The 18338-nt window shown below is 42.1% G+C and overlaps 2 protein-coding genes across 6 annotated transcripts in view; both read right to left on the bottom strand.

Annotated features, from left to right (window-relative positions):
• IL1RL2 (interleukin 1 receptor like 2) overlaps positions 1-8228 on the bottom strand; it is a 57833-nt gene extending 49605 nt beyond the window's left edge. Inside the window, exon 1 of the mRNA XM_064268567.1 lies at positions 691-8228. Within this exon, the coding sequence (XP_064124637.1) occupies positions 691-754 (64 nt within the window). The 5' untranslated portion in view covers positions 755-8228. The remainder of the gene's footprint in view (positions 1-690) is intronic.
• A 126-nt stretch (positions 8229-8354) lies between these two features.
• IL1R1 (interleukin 1 receptor type 1) overlaps positions 8355-18338 on the bottom strand; it is a 39650-nt gene continuing 29666 nt past the window's right edge. For all 5 annotated transcript variants that reach the window (XM_023552602.2, XM_010593568.3, XM_010593567.3 and 2 more), the window contains 5 exons: positions 18037-18154; positions 16913-17061; positions 14267-14410; positions 12909-13076; positions 8355-11969 (listed from right to left, as the gene is read on the bottom strand). In XM_023552602.2, the coding sequence (XP_023408370.1) occupies positions 11551-11969; positions 12909-13076; positions 14267-14410; positions 16913-17061; positions 18037-18154 (998 nt within the window). In that variant the 3' untranslated portion in view covers positions 8355-11550. The remainder of the gene's footprint in view (positions 11970-12908; positions 13077-14266; positions 14411-16912; positions 17062-18036; positions 18155-18338) is intronic.

Genomic DNA, 18338 nt, shown 5'->3' with positions numbered 1-18338 from the left:
TCCTCCTAGGACAAACTTCCCTGTTCTGAACCCTTCACGTCTCTCTGTAGCCCAGTTATTTCACTCTTATCCCCAAATGGGTTTTAAACAAAAATTCGGCACTCACTGAGGTTGATTTTTACTAAGTTGCTTAATTTGTTGGGAAAATCTGTTTTGTTGACGCCTCCTTTCCCTTCACCGGAGGTCGTGAAGGACCCTTCAGCATGTAAAATAACCATTTAGCCAGTAGCTGTTGAGTTGACTCCCGCTCATGGCATCCTCTGTGTGTCAGAGTAGAACTGTGCTCCACAGGGTTTTAATGGCTGATTTTTCCAAGCAGATCGCCAAGCCTTTCTTCGGAGGTGCCTGTAGGTGGACTGGAACCTCTCACCTTTTCATTAGCAGCCAAGCACATTAATCCTTTGCACCACCCAGGGCCTCCATGATATAAAATCGACAGTATTATATTCCTGTTAACATTTTAACTTAAGTCTTGACTTGAAAATTTGCCTAACCCTCTCCCCAACGTCATCTCAAAGCTCAAAGGTGAGAGTTGGGGCTGAGTATCAGAGCGCTTGTGGCCCATTCCCTAGAATTCTGTGCAGCCATCCGGGAAAGGTGTAACTTGGGTCTGTCTCGTGCCACCCCCAGGAGGTCCTTACAGGGGGGTGGGGAAAGAAGCCTAGGAGGCAAGTGGCTGAGGGAACTTACCTGCTCTGACAAAAAGCGGAAGGGCGAGGGATACACCGCAGAACAGCAGGCATGGCACCCCCATTCTGGGCTACAAGGAACACAGAAGGGGCGGCGTGGGGAACAGAAACAGCGAGAGCGGGAGCGCGTCCTCCCAGGCGCAAGGAGCCGGCTGCTGCCCCCGGGAATCTCAGACTCCAGCTTAGGGAACCGACTTTCCCTTCTGCCTGCGGGCCCTCCAGCCTTTGGCCCCACATTTCCCCACATGTGCTCCCAGAGACTCCTTCCCCTGCTCCGGCTTTTCAGCGCCCTGATCCCCAGTACCCAGGGAGGGGAGCTCCGTGCGCGGGCAAAGGAGGGATCTGAGGGACAGGAAGACGTGCTGGGGGGAGTCGGAGGTAGCTGTCGGCAAGAGTGAGGTTCCCCGCTGTTATCCCCATCTCCCACCTTCAGTGAGGCAGGATCGGGGGGCCCGGCTCCAGACCCCGCGTGTCCTCAAGCAGCCCCGCAGCCCAGAGTCCCCGTGGGGTGGCCCAGGTCCCCGCCCGTGCGTCGCGCGAAGCCTCGCCAGGGCGGGAACCTGCTTCCCCCAGAGACTTGCTTACCTTCGGGATCGGCCTGGGCCTGGCTGTCTAATCCGAAACCCCAAACACCGGCTCCCTGGGGAGAAGCCAGCATAGCCTACCTGGCAAAGTTCGACAGGGAAAGACGGAAGTAGATGGAGCTCCACCGGGCCCTGGGGGCCCCACACCTGCGCTAAGAGGCGGAGTCGGCCCCCCAGCAGGTCAGGGCAGTGCCCTGGGGACCACCTGCCGTGTTTCCTCTGCACCTTTCCTATTGGTAATGGTTGAACATGATAAACACCCCACCCACACTTGGCTCAGCCACAGATTCCCCAGCCCGGTGTCTACCTGCCTGAAGGGGTTGGAGCCTCTGAGGATTTCACGGAGAGCAGACAACCCCATACAGGTGCTGGCGCCCTGTCCTGGTAGAGCGTTTCCATGTCCCGGTATTTCCTCGCTGCCAGTGGGAGCGTAGGAAGGAGCGAGGCATCGCACTAGGACGTGAGTTAAAGTCTTTTTGCCTACCTTCTGACAAGGCCTTCATCCCAGGAATGGCTGCTTAAATCTGTTCACAGTTGTCACTGTAAATGAATTACTCCATCTTTTCAAGCAAAAAAAAAAATTTTTTTATGAGCAGTTACTACGCAGCCTGCACTGGCCTAAATTGGAACGCCCAAAAAGAGGAATGAGATCCCACGTGGCTTCTGAGGGATGCCATTAACCTGGCTGAGTCATCCACCTTCAACTCTGTACTGCAGGGGTCCCCGAGGCCGTCCTCTGCTACCAGGGCTGTGAGAGCTGCTTCTGTCTAAAATTTCGGAATAGGATGATAGCAACAGGGACAGACATCTATCTTCAAAGGAGGTAGTCCACAGAGCACTGAGATTTAGAAACAGGCATAAAAAGCAACCTCCGTTCAACAGATAGATTCCCGGCCACACTTTCTGCTGCTCTTTGTTGGGTAGAGAGTGTGCGGAGCACCCAGGAGAGAAAGAGAGTAATTGACTTACCAGTAAAACTTCCTGTAACAGGCCAGAGGCCAGCTGTTTGCAAATCACTGCACTCTTAAAAATTACCTTCGAGTCCAAAGTGCTTTTGTTTATGTGTGTTACATCTGTTGGTATTTACTAGATTAGAAATCAAACCAGAACATTTTTTGAACTTTTTATTGTAATTATGGTGATGTGGTATCCTTAAGAGAATATTATTTTATCATTATTTTCTTACTTTAAATAACAATAATAAGCCCATTAATTATCAGTGTAGATAACACACATTTTGTGAAAAATAACTGTACTTTCCAAAGAAAATGGATTGAGAATAATGGTATTGTTCTTCATGTTTGGCCATCTCTTTAACATTTGTCTTAATAAAAGACAGCTGGATTGTCACATCTGCTTCTGCATCCAATTGCTTATGATATAATAGGTCATGCAACCTCTGAAAAACAGCACTGTACACTAATGAGAGAACAAGCATAAAAAAGGCAAATAAGGTCTTAATATTATAAGAGGTTGGGGACCCTCAGGGCTTCCACACTTCTAGAACTCTTTCTTAAGCTCTGAGTGTACATTTTTATATGAGTCAAAATTGACTCCACAGCTATGGGTTTGCTTTTGGTAACATCAGCATAGGTCCCTGGATGGCCCAAGCAGTTTGTGATCAACTGCTAACCTAAAGGTCAGCAGTTTGAAGCCACCCACTGGTGCCCTGAAAGAAAGGCCTGAAGATTTGCTTCCATAAAGATTGCAGCCAAGAAAATCCTAAAGAGCAGTTCTACTCAGTAACAGACGGGGTTGCCACGAGTCAGAATCAACTCTATGACAAGGATTTGGTTTTTGGCAACATCAATGTTACAACGAGGTTCCAATGTACATACACCCTTTGCAAGGTTTACATCTGCACCCAAAAGGGGCTGCCATAAAAAATGTCAAGTGATTCCCATACAAGATTCTCATCATTATGGGAACTGTTGAAAGTTATTTATAATCTCTATACTTTTTTTTTTTTCAGTTTCCCCCTTACGTCCTATCTTGTTTCTATGGCTTGAGGATTGGCATGTGTGCCACATCCAATTGGCATAGTTGCCCCAAAGTTTATGAAGTTAACACAGGGCCATCACAATTCCCCTGGCAATTCCTCTTCTTAAGACATGTGCACTGACATTTTATTTTGCTAGTGGGGCGACAGGAATGAACCTTACACTTCCAGGGATTGTTTTCCAGGCCAAATGCGTTTCCTAGTATGTGGAGAATGAACCACTTGGCACTGAAAGCAGAGCTGATTAGGGGTTGTAGAATTTGCGATTAAAAATAACAGGAAACCCTGACAATTTACTGCTAGTTCTTAATTACCTTGAAAAGTGGGTGAAACTGGATAGCATTGTTTGCTAATGAGAAAGAGGAAGGAAGGAATTCAAATAAAATATATTTATGGATCTTCAGATGGGTACACTCAGATTTGCTTTGTCAGTCATGAGACGTACTACTTTATTGCTAAAAACTCCTGAATTCAATCGTTTTTCCTCTCTGGTGGACATTTAGGTTGTTCCAAATTTCTTTCTTTTCTCTCATAAACAGTGCTACTATGAAGATTCTCGTAATATTCTTTTGTGTGGGATTGGAGAAGTTACCTAATGAGTGCAATTCCAAATTTATTTGGTGGGTGCATATTCAACTGTATTAGAAAATCCCGGATTTTCCTCTACACAATTACCCTATCCTGTAAAGTGGAAAAGTTTCGTTCCTTCATGTCCTCACCAACACTTGAGAATGTCAGACTTCTAAATTCTGTCCATTTTGCTGATCTTATGATGCAAAAGCTATCTTACGTTGTTTTACTTTTCTCTAAGTAAGATGGAGCGTCTTTGCCTGTATTCAACGGCCATTCATGTGTCCTTCCACGTGAAATCCCTTCTCATACATCTTGCCTTTTTTTCCCACTTGGTTGTCTTCCTGTCTCTGACATCTCATATGGTTATCTTCAAGTGAAGGCACAGATTTATCTGCCTGCTCTCTCCCTGACATAGTGTTTAAGTCCTAACAGCACTTAGCTATAACATAGGGATGGTTAGACCTGATTTTCAGGTTTGTGGCACATCTTTTGCAGGGTACTTTACTCATAACTGGTGTTTGATAAATTTGCTCTGGCCGCAGTGTGAAGAACTGGTTATGAGGGGTGGGGTGACAAAAGACGAGACAGAGTCCCAGTTAGGAGGCTACTGGAGTGGTCCAAGGAAGAGGTGATGGTGATGGGGCTAAGTCTAGCCAGAGGAAAGTGAAGGGGAACATACAGAGACCCATTTGGGATCCACCTGAGTATCTCTCCATTCTTTACCAATTTGGTCTATCTTAAACCAAATTCTGAGAATCAAACAATCACCAGGTTGAAGTAAAACTTAAGGCTTGGCTGTCTCTCCAGTTGGGTAATGAGTACCATCCTGAGCACTGTGGTTTTTGTAACAGTCACAGGGGATACTGCGTGGTACAATAATCAACACTTTCAAGCCCTCAAGAGTCAATGATTTTTTTGTATTACACATGCACGTAACACACACACATGTGACCACAATAGTATTCCCACAACCACCCCCCCCCAACACTGGTTAGCTTGTCTCCTAATTCCCATGCACAGTAGTGCCAGATCAGTCAACTAATTTCTTCTTTCGCTTTCCCAGCCAAAATCCTCCAGTAGTCTCCATACGTCCTCCATTTGGAGTAGGAGTCCAAATGGTAATGTCCAACTATTTCAGCTAGGGATTTAAGGCCTGTAATATGGTGTCATGTCTCCTCAACAACTTTCTCATAGCACTATTCTCTATGTCTAGTTTTAAGCTTTTTCTTACTTTGTAATTTTCTTAGTGTCTAGTATGTTAGACACATTGTCAGCACTTTAAAAAATCCAAAAGTGAGCTTGAGAGCAAAAATATTCCTCCTTTATTTTAGAATCTGGGGGAGGACATGAGGTCTGGTTTTAAGGAACAGGAGAATTCAGAAGCAAACCAGTAGAGCGGGGAAGACAGGATTATGGAATATCACACAACAATAAAAAGTACACAAACAGATGGCAGCTGTCCACCGCCTCAAAGGTGAAGGAGAAGCTGGAGTCTGTCTCACTCCAGGCAGGATAAGTGATGTAAAATGGTTAAAGAGGAGGAAAGAAGTGGTAGCCAGGACAGGATTCAAAACATGAGCAAAAGCAGAAGTGGTTCCACCAAGGGGCTGGTAAACACGCGATACACTCTTACTAAGGAAGTCTGAGGAGTGTCACTCTTGAGATATGTTTAATAAAAGGAAAATCAGGGAACTTCCTGAAACTGTACCAGTGTAGCTTTTCCCAAATCCAGAAGCGTGAACTAAATGCCCACTTGAGATCACTTCCAGGTCAAAGGTTCTAAGAAAAACAAGCTTTGTCTAAAATAGATGAATGGATAAACCAAATGTGGTGTATAGATATAAATATATAGACGTGGATGATAGAATTTTATTCCACCATAAAAAGGAATGAAGTTCTAGTACATGCTACAACATAGAAGAACCTGGGGAACATTATCCAAGTGAAATAAGCCAGACACAAAAGGACACCTCTTATATGATCCCATTCACATGAAATATCTATACCAGATACATGCATAGAGACAGAGAGTAGATTAGTGATTACCAAGGCCTGAAGGGAAGGCAGAATGGGGAGCTATTGTTTAATAGGTATACAGTTTCTGCTAGAGGTGATGAAAAGCTTTGGAAATAAAGAGTGATGATAATTGTGCAACCTTGTGAATGTGATAAACACCACTGGATTGTACTCTTGAAAATGGTTAAAAGAGCAAATTTCAAGTTGTGTGTATTTTACCCCAATAGAAAGAAAACAAAACAAAACTCAGAGACTTTCACTCTATGAGTCAATTAATCTCCCAATTGTTGAGCAGGGTACTAGGGAAGACGTGAGGATTGGTGGAATCTGGACTCAGGTGTTAACCGGCTCAACTGGTCTAACAGCGACGAAGGTTAGCAATGGGTGTGTTTAATATTTGGGTCCTCAGATCCAAAGTGAACACACAGGACTTCAGTACTTTAACCAGCCAAGCCTTCTTTAGAAGAAACCTGACCATCGCATAAGATGAGTGTGTTTTTCTTTTTGTTTAAAAATATTTATAGTCCTTTTAAATAGTGTTTGCTATTTTCTGTAACATTTGCGTGCACACACACACACACACATGCACAGGCCTTCATACTGCGGTACTGCGGTTGTAAAAGAAATGTTATCAGACCAAACAATTGTCTTTCCCACTAGTCTGTTTCTGTACATTCTTTTCAGGTATACTCTATTTTTTTCTATTTAGGCCACTAAACATCATTTAAAGTTTGGGGCTGCCAGAGGGTCTAGATGAATATCAGTCATTCCCCTTAAAAAAAAAAAAAAAAGAAAAACAAAACCCCATTGCCATCAAGTTGACTCTGATTCATGGTAACCCCCTTCGGCTTCAGAGTAGAACTACTCCATAGGGTTTTCAAGGCTGTGATCTTTTGGAATTGGACCACCACACCTGTCTCCTGAGGCATTGCTAGATGGATTCCAACCACTAACCTTTCAATTAGTCAACCACTTACCATTTGTGCCACCCAGGGACTTCTGTCACTCTTTTAGTGATAAGTAAATGCTGGGCTAGGTTAAGCAGAGCTCTTAGCCTGCTGTTTTGTGCCTTGTCCTTGATTTGCGTTGGGATTGCTTTGCTTTTTCCCTGAGCATCAATTGTCACTTACTCACTTATCATTTATAACTCCTCTCTATCCATTCTATTTGCAGATTCTAACATGACTTGAGGTAACCAAGTCTTTTCATAGAAGTGGTTAAACACTTGACTGCTAACAGAAAAATCAAGGGTTTCAGCCCACCTTGGGCTCCCCTGTAGAAAAGACCTGGCGATCTGCTCCCATAAAGATTACAGCCTAGGAAACACTATGGGGCAGTTCTGACTCTGTCCTATAGAATCAGTATGAATTGAAATCCACTCGATGGCACACAACAGTAACTACTATTTGCTAGGTATTGTCATTGTCATGGAAACCTTGGTGGCATAGTGGTTAAGAGTTTAGCTGCTATCCAAAAGGTTAGCAGTTCGAATCCACCAAGTGCTCTTTGGAAACCCTATGGGGCAGTTCTACTCTATCCTATAGGTTTGCTATGAGGCAGAGTTGACTCAACAGCAGTGGGTTTTTGGTGCTTTTCATAGCATATTTAGTCTTTTTAATCCTCACACACCTCTGCATTGGGTATTATACCCATTTTATAGATAAGGAAGCTGTAGCTCAAATGATTTGTCTGAGTATCACACCAGGTAGATGGTGGATGTGGGACTGAAGTCTCTCAGACTCTAAACCTGCCCCCCACTTCACTCCTCCTCCCCAGTTCCTGACAGAGCCACATGCTTGCTAGAAATGCTACGATGTAAGAATAAAGAGACACTCACTGGTTTTTGGAGTTTTTTTGGCTTGAGTGAGTAGGCCCTGGGGGCTCTCTAATAACTAAGGGTTGTGAACTTTAAAAGAGCTTGCATTTTGCGCACCCAGTTTGCCAATTTTGTTCACCTCCTATATCAAAGAAGAAAATACATGGAAACCTTTTGTGAAATGTAAACCCACTGCCGTCAAGTCGATTCCGACTCACAGCGACCCTGTAGGAGAGAGTAGAGCTCTCCCATAGGGTTTCCAAGGTTCTAAATCTTTACAGAAGCCGACTGCCACATCTTTCTCCTGAGGAGCGGCTGGTGGGTTTGAACTGCTGACTTTTCAGTTAGTAACAGCGTGTTTTAACCACAGCACCACCAGGGCTCCCTGTAAAATGTACAAGTCTATATAAACATTGCCCTTATCAATTTTTGGACAGGCAAAGGGATAATAATAATAAAAGACATTTCAATCCATTTTAGAAGCAAGCAAACCAAGACAGAGTACCCACCCAGCCCAGTGCCAGTTGAGGCTATAAAATGGGAGTTCATTGCCTGGCCAATGGTTTCTGATGTCCCCACAGAAACTGTGTGGAAGCCTGTCCTCAGATGGGTCAGGCCTGGGAGTGGCATGAAAGCCCTGGAGGGAGTCGGGCAAAGAAACAGATTTCGGATGATGCTATTGGTACTAGGTTTTGGCAATTTTATTGGAAAATAAGTACAGTACATTGATCAACGATATATGCTGTACATGAATCTGTTGTTTTGGTATAGAAAAATATTCGGCATTTGCTGCAGAATTATACAAACGAGTTAAAAAATTACCTTCATCATTACCAGTAGAAACATAATTTATCCAAAATGTTATTAAAAATGGCTCAATAACTTCTCTTTATTGCAAAGGCAAAATAACAAAATAAAATAAAGGCAGGAGACAAAATATCAGTCATGCTAAACTAGCTTTAACCACTGGTAATTAATTAATCCATTGTATTGGCAGGCTTTTTTTAGGTGCTTGAAGCTGACTTTAAAAAATTACTGTCAGAAAGTGCAGTAAAGCCTAATTAATGGGGAGGAGGTGAAAGAAAACACTCTTAGAGAGAGATTTTAGGGGAAACAAAAAGTCAAAGGAAGCTGCCATGGAATGGGGAATGTAGTTTTTCCCTCCGGAGTCCTCCCAGTCCTGAGGCAGGACGGTTGTCCCACTTGCTGGGATCCTTCTCCACCCACACCGATCAGGTGATTTTGGTTCCTCCCTAAACTCCAGGTGGAATGCTACTTGTGATCCTTGTTGCTTTCCAGCCTCCTCATTCTCTGGCCAATTCTGTCTCTAATTCTAAACTGCAGAGCTGGCTTTCTGGGTATTACTCATGCCATTCCATCGTATAGATGACTCACTCAAAATCACCTGCAAAATTATCTTTTGAAAGCACTTCGTAGACATTTTTGGAACGTGACACCTCCTGGTTGGCCTTCAGGCTGCCATTGTGGGTGCCACCAAATGGAAACGAGGCACTTTCTTTGAAAAGGGTCGCTCCAACACAACACCATTACTCAATGCTGTCAAACTGGAGCCCAGATAAGATGGAAAGAGTCAAAGTATTTGAGTTTTTGTCTAGCTCTGATTGCTTTTGAGGAAAAAAAAAATATTCTTCCAAATAATATTTTGTGTTCACCCTTCATATTAGATACTTGTTGTTGTTAGGTGTCGTTGAGTCGGTTCCGACTCACAGTGACCCCATGTACAACAGAATGAAATGTTGCCCAGTCCTGCGCCATCCTCACAATCGTTGCTATATTTGAGCCCATTGTTGCGGCCACTCTGTCAATCCATCTCATTGAGGGTCTTTATTAAGTATTAAAAATATGCAAAACAGAAGGGTCATTCTTGTCCACACGGCTTTTTAAACTGTGCATGAGTGTTTCCGAAACAGTGCAGAAACTTAGCTCTGTGGTTCTCCAGGGTCTCTCTCCAGAGGACTAGCAAATTTTTAAAAATATTTTTCTACAACCTCCGATTTTTTTATTTTCATTTTTATTTTAATAAGAGGTATTTACTTTTAGGGACAGAATATATGAAAATGGAAAAGGGGTTTCATAAAATCTAAACATAATTTTTGAAAATTCCGGCATTCAAAATTTGGAATTAGGTTTCTTAAATAAAAGTACTCCTAGAATTAGCCACCGCCTAAGTGAACTATCGTTTCTCCTCACAAAAGCACCCATGCAGGGATGGGGGCATTTATTGACCTGACATCAAGTATTCAAAGCACTGGACTGGGGCTCAAGCCCTCAGAACAACTGTACTGAGTGCATTTAAAAAAAAAAGGACAGGTCACTTTTTCTCTATATAAAATTAGAATAATTGCAAAAACCAATTAAGGTAATCTGAGAACATCTTATGCAAATATGTCATATGTGCAAATTACTTGTGGAAGGCACCAAGGGGCAAGAGACACACACAGAGGGCCTGGCCCTCAGAGGGCACAGCTTCTGGCTGGAGAAAGAACACTCTTCCACAGGAAGTGATAACAAACAGTAAGTACAATCAGATTGAGAGGAAAAAGCATTTCAGGGTAGGCTCTTGGGGAATACGGAGTAAATTTTGAGTTTCAATAAAATGCTGGTCAGCTGGAGAAAATGGGAGAGGGCGTTCTAGGCAAAGAAAACTGGGTGGAAGGCAGAGTAAACAGATGGGAGAGCTTTTCAGGAGCCCTGGTGGCGCAGTGGTTAAGAGCTCCACTGCTAATCAAAAGGTCAGCAGTTCGAATCCACCAGCCACTCCTTGGAAACCCTATGGGGCAGTTCTCCTCTGTCCTATAGGATGACTATGAGTTGGAATCCATTCAACGGCAATTTTTCCCCCCACCCCAGGCACAAAGGGGCCTGCAGCTGACCTGGGGGTTTGCTCAGCAGGACGGCGAAGGGCAAGGTGTGAGGACAAGCCAAAGCCGCACTGCGGGCAGAGTGGGCTGAAATGCACCTGGGAGAAACTGAGCCCATAAGCAAGGAGCCCCAGGGAGGTTTTGTTTTTAGCAGCAGCAGGATGAGATGAAAGCAGTATTATGAAGGGTTAATCTGTGGGCTGCGTATGTGACAGAGATGACAGAGGGCAGGAGGGGGGAAGAAGGACTCAGCAGCTGTCCTTTCAAAGAGGTAATGAGTCAAATAAACTGCAGATGAATAATGAACAACAAAATGTCCGTCCCAGGGAGGAAAACATGAAGAGGTGAAATGGGTCTCTGCTACCATCGCTTTAAAAATTCTCTCTCCTTTCAAAACCTTGGAATCCTGAAGCAGTCCGTTGTTCACTGAAATGTCAGTTTTAAAGGTCTGTGAAATGATACTGCATCTTTGGAAACTGACCTCTGGCTGTAGACGTGCATGGCAAACGCAAGGCAGGTGTGAAGTTCTCCAAGAGTGACTCCGACTTCCTCTGCGAGCCATCAGTCCCACAGGCCGCCGGCTGCGGCACAGCCCAGGACAGCCACTCTAGGGGGGCTCGCTGTCGCCTTCCCAGAACGGCCCCACGTCCACTCCCTCAGGACACAGACAACTTGACGAAGCCATCTCAGATGACAGAAATTTCGCTGGGCTTTTGTCTAGTCTGCTGTCCCAGGGCCTTCTCTGAGCAGTGCTTTAAGAGAGCGCATTTCTTGCCTTTTCAAAGACCTTCCCAAGCCCTCTACTGTACTCTGTCCTGCCCTGCTGTTGTCACCACGTTCTTCTCTGATAACCATCTGATTCCAGGTGACCTCAGGGATAAAGGACTATATGTGTACTCTTTATGACTGGACATAGCAGGAGACACAGCCCAGCCTGGAACACCTTACGACACGAGTCACCCAAGGAACTCTTTGCTCAAGCTTCTCTATCCTACCCAAGAGGCACGTGGACCTCTCTTTGGAATTTCTCCGTAGTGTTTCGGCTAGCAGCTGAGGACAGTAAGTTCCGTGTGGATGAAGGTACTTTTCGCTGAGCTGGCATGTGGTATCTGACGTTCTTCCAGAACCTTGTCTTTGCAGACTGTGACTTCTCCGTAAAGTCCCCTGACCATCGTATGGCCCTGTGTTTCTGCCTAATGAATTTAATTGATTCTGACATTTTCTCATAGTCTTGGATTTTCTCCAGTTCAAGCAGGATAACTTTAATTCCATCTTGAATGAGAGCACTATACATAGCTATCTGCTCTTCTGATGTACTCCCCAGCCAGCTGAACCCCAGTGCATCTTCGACTAAGATGATCATTACTCTTCTGCTTTTCCTTATGTTTTCACCAACGACCTCAACAATGTCTGAAAATGTGAAGCACAATGACGTAAGTAAAATTCAATTTTTAATCATTCTCTATAGAACCAAAATCCCACTTGGTTCTTCCCATTCCCACCCCCTACGTCTCCTAATGGTCTTTTCTCTTCCCTTATATATAAAATTTAAGGAGTTTTCTCTTTTATAGACCAGCTCAAGAATTCATCCACAGAAGGTGAACATTTCGTTTAGAACTAAGAAGAATGTTCAACACAAATTCAAAAACCTTGTTAGTTTATTTATTTTTTTTTTGTACAACCCCTATTTTGTTGGAGTCCCTAGGTGGCGCAAATGGCTAAGTGCTCAATTACTAGCTGAAAGGTTGATGGTTTGAACCCACGCAGATGCACCTTGGAAGACAGGCCTGGCAATCTGCTTCGGAAAAGTCAACCTTGAAAACCCTACTGGATCAGTTCTACTCTGTAATCATAGGGCTGCAGTGAGTTGGAATCAACTCGATAGCAACTAACAACAACAACAAATTTTATTTTATTAGTTGAAAAGTAACTATTGGGTTTAACTAGTTGTTAAGTTTTTCAAAATTAAATATAAATTAATTAATTATTGCTCCAAGAACATACAGGGGAGTACTTTGTATTTAATAACTGTGAAAATCCTCACTACGCACCCCTAAAGAGGTTCTTAAAGTTAACAGACATGTGCACTTATGCCCTGGTGGCTCAGTGGTTAAGACAGTGGCTGCTAACCAGAAAGTCGGCAGTTTGAATCCACCAGCTGCTCCTTGGAAACCCTATGGGGCAGTTCTACTCTGTCCTGTAGGGTTGCTATGAGTCGGAATCAACTCGACAGCAACGGGTTTACGGGTGCACTTATACCTCAGTCTTCCTAGAAAGATGGAACCCAACTTTAGTCATTAAATTAGTTTTAAGAAATAAACCTTTTATTTTTTTCCATTAAATACATACCTTCCCCAACATAGTCATCCCTTCCATAAATGAACAGATTATAGCCACACTGTTTTTCCAAGACCTCAGGTAAGATTTTAAACACAAAAATATCTGAGTTAGTGGTGGCTCCTTCCTCCAGGGTCTTTGGATACAGTATATAGGCATCATAGATCTTTCCATCTGAAGCTAAAGGGAAAATGTAATATATTTAGAACTAAAAGGAAAAATAAAAGATTTAGCAAAGTCAGTAACGAAAACATGCACTTCAGATTTAAATATTAGTTTTTTGTACTGTGTTATGAATGAAGCCGAAATACCAAAAGCATAATACCTTGTTAAAATGTTCACTTGTTATAAAATTTCTATTTATCGTCTGTTGTTCTTATGTTGTATTGGGTGTCTTCACTTCTCAGTATGTGTATCAGTACATATCTTAGTTATTTAGTGCTACTACAACAGAAGACCACAAATGGGTGGTTTTAACAAACAGAAATTTATTTTCTCACAGCTTAGGAGGCTAGAAGTTTGAATTCAGGGTGCCAGCTCTAGGGGAAGGCTTTCTCATTCTGTCAGCTCTGGAGGAAGGTCTTTGTCTCTGAGCTTCCACTCCTGGGCAATCTTCATATGGCTTGGCATCTCTCTTCCTCCATTGCTACTTCTCTCATGTTTGCTTAATCTCTTTTATATCCAACAGAGACTGACTCAAGAGGTACCCTACACTAATCCTGCCTCATTAACATAGCAAAGACAATCCATCCCCAAATGGGATTATAACCACAGGCGTAGAGGTTAGGATTTACAATACATATTTTGGGGGGGCACATTTCAATCTACAGCAGTATGGAACTGTCCTTATCTCTCTGTTATTGTCTCCTTCCCCAAATGTCTCAACCCTGAATTCTATCTTTTCCTCCTTTTCTTAATCATTCTCTCTAGAACCAAAATCCTACCAGGCTCTTCCCACCTCTGCCCCTATGTCTTGTGATGGCCTTTTCTCTTCCCTTATTTAAGATTTCAGGCATTTTCTCTCTTATAGACCAGGCCCAAATTCATCTACAGAAGCTGAACATTTCATTTAGAACTAAGAAGAATATTCTTATCCTTTTATATATTATTGTGGTGTTAGTTTTTTGCATGGCTTCAAAAACTTTACCAGGTTAATATGCACAAAATGTTCCATGAATCATTATTTGTACAAATTCAAAATGAGCAGTTTTGTACTCATTATGAAACTATAATTATGCGTGAGAATAATATCCTTGTATATGCCACATTTCACCTTAACACTTAAGTAAAAACCCTCTTAGTCATCTTCCCATCGCCTCACTATCCCCTACCTCTAACAAGGAAATAGCACACAGAATGCAAAATCATACCTTTTGAGGGGAAAAAATCATAGCAGGAATCCCTGTACCAAAGCACAATGTCAACCTTGAAGATTTTATAAACGAAAATGGAGCACGTGATCACTATTGTCAGTGTGACAAATACCCCAATCACGTGCTTCTGGCAATCACGGACTACAGGGGAAAACAGAAAAAAAAAAAAAAGGAATTAAGATTTTAAGCATAGCTAATCGACTGTTTCTATCTCAGAAAAACCATATCGGAGTTGGCCTGTGTTCAGAGAGTGTGAGCCCATTCATTACTCCCACTTCATAACAGATACTGACGTATCACGCCATCTAGCATGGCTACCGTATGTAATTAAGGTATGTCCTATTACATTTCCATCTAAATGGCATAATGTACAATGCACAGGAAAATACCACAGACTGTGGATAGGGCACTCTATAGGAAAACCAGGAAGAGTCAAATTCACTCAGAAGCCTGCAAAACTTCCCAGTGGTAGGAGACTCAGGTGGGGAAAGCTGAAGGCCAGGGGAAAGGACATAAGGTGAATCTAGGGATGTCCTGGTGGTGTAGAGGTTAAGTGCTATGGCTGCTAACCAAAAAGGCAGCAGTTCAAATCCACCAGGTACTCCTTAGAAACTCTAAGAGGGCAGCTCTACTCTGTCCTATAGGGTCACTATGAGTTGGAATCGACTTGATGGTAATGGGTTTCTTTTTTTTTTTTACAGATGCCACATAGAATGTTTCAAATTTCGCATTTTCCTGGGCTCTCTAATAATACACCCAGTAGGAAGAGGAGGTGGGAGGGATAAAAAAGGAGGAGGAGAAGAAGAAAGAAAATTAAGAAGGAGGGAAGAAAAGTGTCTTCTAATGTCAGGGACCACATAAGCATGTAGATTAGAAACTTTAAAAGCTCAATTATTTTACTTCTCTGATTTATAATTTTTATCTATCTGGAATTGACTTTGGTATGAAGCAGACACCAAGATATGTACAGTTTTCTAGATCAATTTCCAATTGACCCAGTTGATAGTTAACATTTATGCTCTTAAATTCCTGTAGCTTTATACAAACTTGTCATATTTTGTAGCATAAATCCTCCAGATTTATTGTTCTTATTCAAGATCAGCTTGACTATTCTTGGCCCTTTACATTTCCCTAAGACATTTGCAATAAACTTCACAATTTACAGGCATACCTCCAACCACACACGCACATAAACACACATACACACACCCCTGGTGAGATTTTGATTGAAATTGTTTTGAATCTATTGGGTCATTTGGAGAGATCTGACATATTTATAATATTCTTTCCACTTAAAAACATTTTATATCCTGCCAGCCAGTTAAGATTGTCTCTAACAGATCTCAATAATGTTACTTCAGTTTGTATATAAAAGTCTTAAACAGCTTTTACAAGATTTATTCCTAAGTATTTGATGATTTTTTGATACTACTGTAAATGTTATATCTTAAATGTAATCACTATTTGTTGCTGATGTTTAAACATACATTTATATTCAAATGATCTTACTAAATTCATTTACTAATTCTAATAGTATGTCTGTAGAGTTTTTAAGATTTTCTTCCACGTACACATTCATAAACACCTTACAGTTGACCCTGCCCCCTTATCCACGGGGCATACGGTCCTACACCTCCCATGGATGCCTGAAACCATGGATGGTACTGAACCCTATATATACTATGGCCTTTACATACATACCGATAATAAAGTTTAATTTATAAATTAGGCACAGTAAGAGATTAACAACAATAACCAATAATAAGATAGAACAATTATAACGATATACTGCAATCAAAGTTGTGTGAACGACGTAGCTGGATGGCGTGAGAGTTCACCATGCTATGTACTCACTTAACTTTTTCTTACTTGGTTGATCGCGGGTCACCGAATTCGTGGACAGTGAAAGCTCAAATAAGGAGACACTACCGTATTCTTTAATTCATCTATGAATTATCTTGAAATATTTCACAAATACTTTCAAATACTGTGTTTGACTATACCAATATAATGACAACCAGTAACTTCTGACATGCTGTTTGGAAAATGGATATTTAGGCCTCGCCCTATGCAACCACCCAGTCGTTCATGTAGTTACTTACCTAAAAATATTTATTAGGTACCCACAATGGACCTGGAAACCCTAGTGGCGTAGTGCTTAAGAGTTCTAGCTGCTAACCAAAAGATTGGCAGTTCGAATTCACCAGGCCCTCCTTGGAAACTCTATGGGGCAGCTCTGCTCTGTCCTATAGGGTCTCTATGAGTCGGAAACTACTCGACAGCAAGGGGTTGGTTTGTTTGGTACAACCAAACAGACCTAAATGGCTACTAACTCTGACAATAGAATGATGAGTATGATAAACAGTCTCCACCATCACAGAATTTATAGTGCAGTACAGAAAACTAAGATAGATGCAGAACCCCTAGCCTTGACTGTTTGGGCAGTGGGCTAAGTTAAGGGTAGACGGCAGGACAGAAAAGCTTCCTAGAAAGAGAAATAGCTCAGCTGAATAATGAAAGGATAACAGAGGTGATCCAGGTTAAGAGGAAGTAAAGCATGTTCCAAGCATAGAAAAAAGCACTGCCAACTTCAAGGTCACAGTAAAACAAAACCGCATTTCAAACCAACAGCTTGTCATTTACCTGGATGTATTAATCGCACATAGGCTTCACTTTCACCACGGACGTTCACGGCTCTACAGACGAATGGATAGAGATAAAATCGACTTTCCACTTCTGAAATGTTAAGCATTATGATTGTTGTTTGCCTTTTTATGGTTGGATTTTTCACTCTGTTCAAAAGAGAGAAAATAAATAAGTTGAGTAAATTTCATCAATGACATATAAGAACATACACCTGGTTTACCTCTTCATTTGTAAATATAAATTGTCTCTCAGAAATAACTGCTAGTCCTAATCACAGGCATAGAAATCAGACTGCTGGCAACACCTATGTGAGATTTTATAGCCCCAAGACAATTGCCAGCAACACACTAAGTAGCAGAAAAACCAAACTAAAATTACAAGCTTTCAAGAAAATACACACACACACATATATGGAAAACCTGATGGCGTAGTGGTTAAGAGCTATGTCTGCTAACCAAAAGGTCAGCAGTTTGAATCTACCAGGCGCTCCTTGGAAACTCTATGGGGTCACTATGAGTCAGAATCAACTCAATGGCAATAGGTTTTATATATACATTTATATGTGTGTCTATTTTATAAATGTATATACACACACACACATATATGTATGTACATTTGGACATATGCATTCTGGTCTTCATGGTACAGAGAAGAATATGTTAAACAAGAGTAGTTTGGAACAGGTTATAAAAGGCTTTGCAGTTGATGCTCAGGCATCCAGATTTCGCCGTATCGGGAGGTAACAGGTAGTCACTAGAGACGTTTGAGCAATGGAGTGTCTAATTCCTGACCCCATTTAATGAGTCTTTTCTAAACTACTTAGAAAAAGGAATATAAATAAGAATTCAGGATAATTGCTTCACCAGATCACTTCAAGATACGTAAATAAGCTGAAGAGAGAACCTTCCAAGTGGGCTGGAACTTCCACCACAACGACATGTAGTCTTACCTTAAATGTACACAGTCTCAGAGTAAATCCTGCTTAGCTTAGTGAAAGTTAGGGCCAATCAACTGAAGACGAGCTGTTGCTGTTAGACTGAACCACTAAGGTTAGATAAAGTATGCCACGGAATTTAATATCAAAACGTCTCCATTGCATGACTGGCTCTAAGCATACTCACACGTCATATTCTTCTGCCAACACTGGGTCATCTTCGGCAATTACTGACCCATTCCACTTCCAGTAGACAATACCCATTGCCAGGCCAGTGACACTGCAGATCAATTGTGTCTGGGATCCTGCAAGTCAATGATTTTTTTTAATATTTTACCGTGGTAAAATACACACAACAAAATATTTGTCGTTTTAACCCTTTTAAGTGTACACGTCACTGATATGAATGATATTCACCGTGCTGTGCCAACCACCAGTATTTTCGAAAGGTTTCATCACCCCAAAGGAAAGCTCAGTACCCCCTAAGCA

This window comes from Loxodonta africana, chromosome 15 (assembly GCF_030014295.1).
Source record: "Loxodonta africana isolate mLoxAfr1 chromosome 15, mLoxAfr1.hap2, whole genome shotgun sequence".
Lineage (NCBI taxonomy): Eukaryota > Metazoa > Chordata > Mammalia > Proboscidea > Elephantidae > Loxodonta > Loxodonta africana.
Note: the sequence above shows the minus strand (reverse complement) of the source record. Positions and strands in the feature narration are given on the sequence as shown.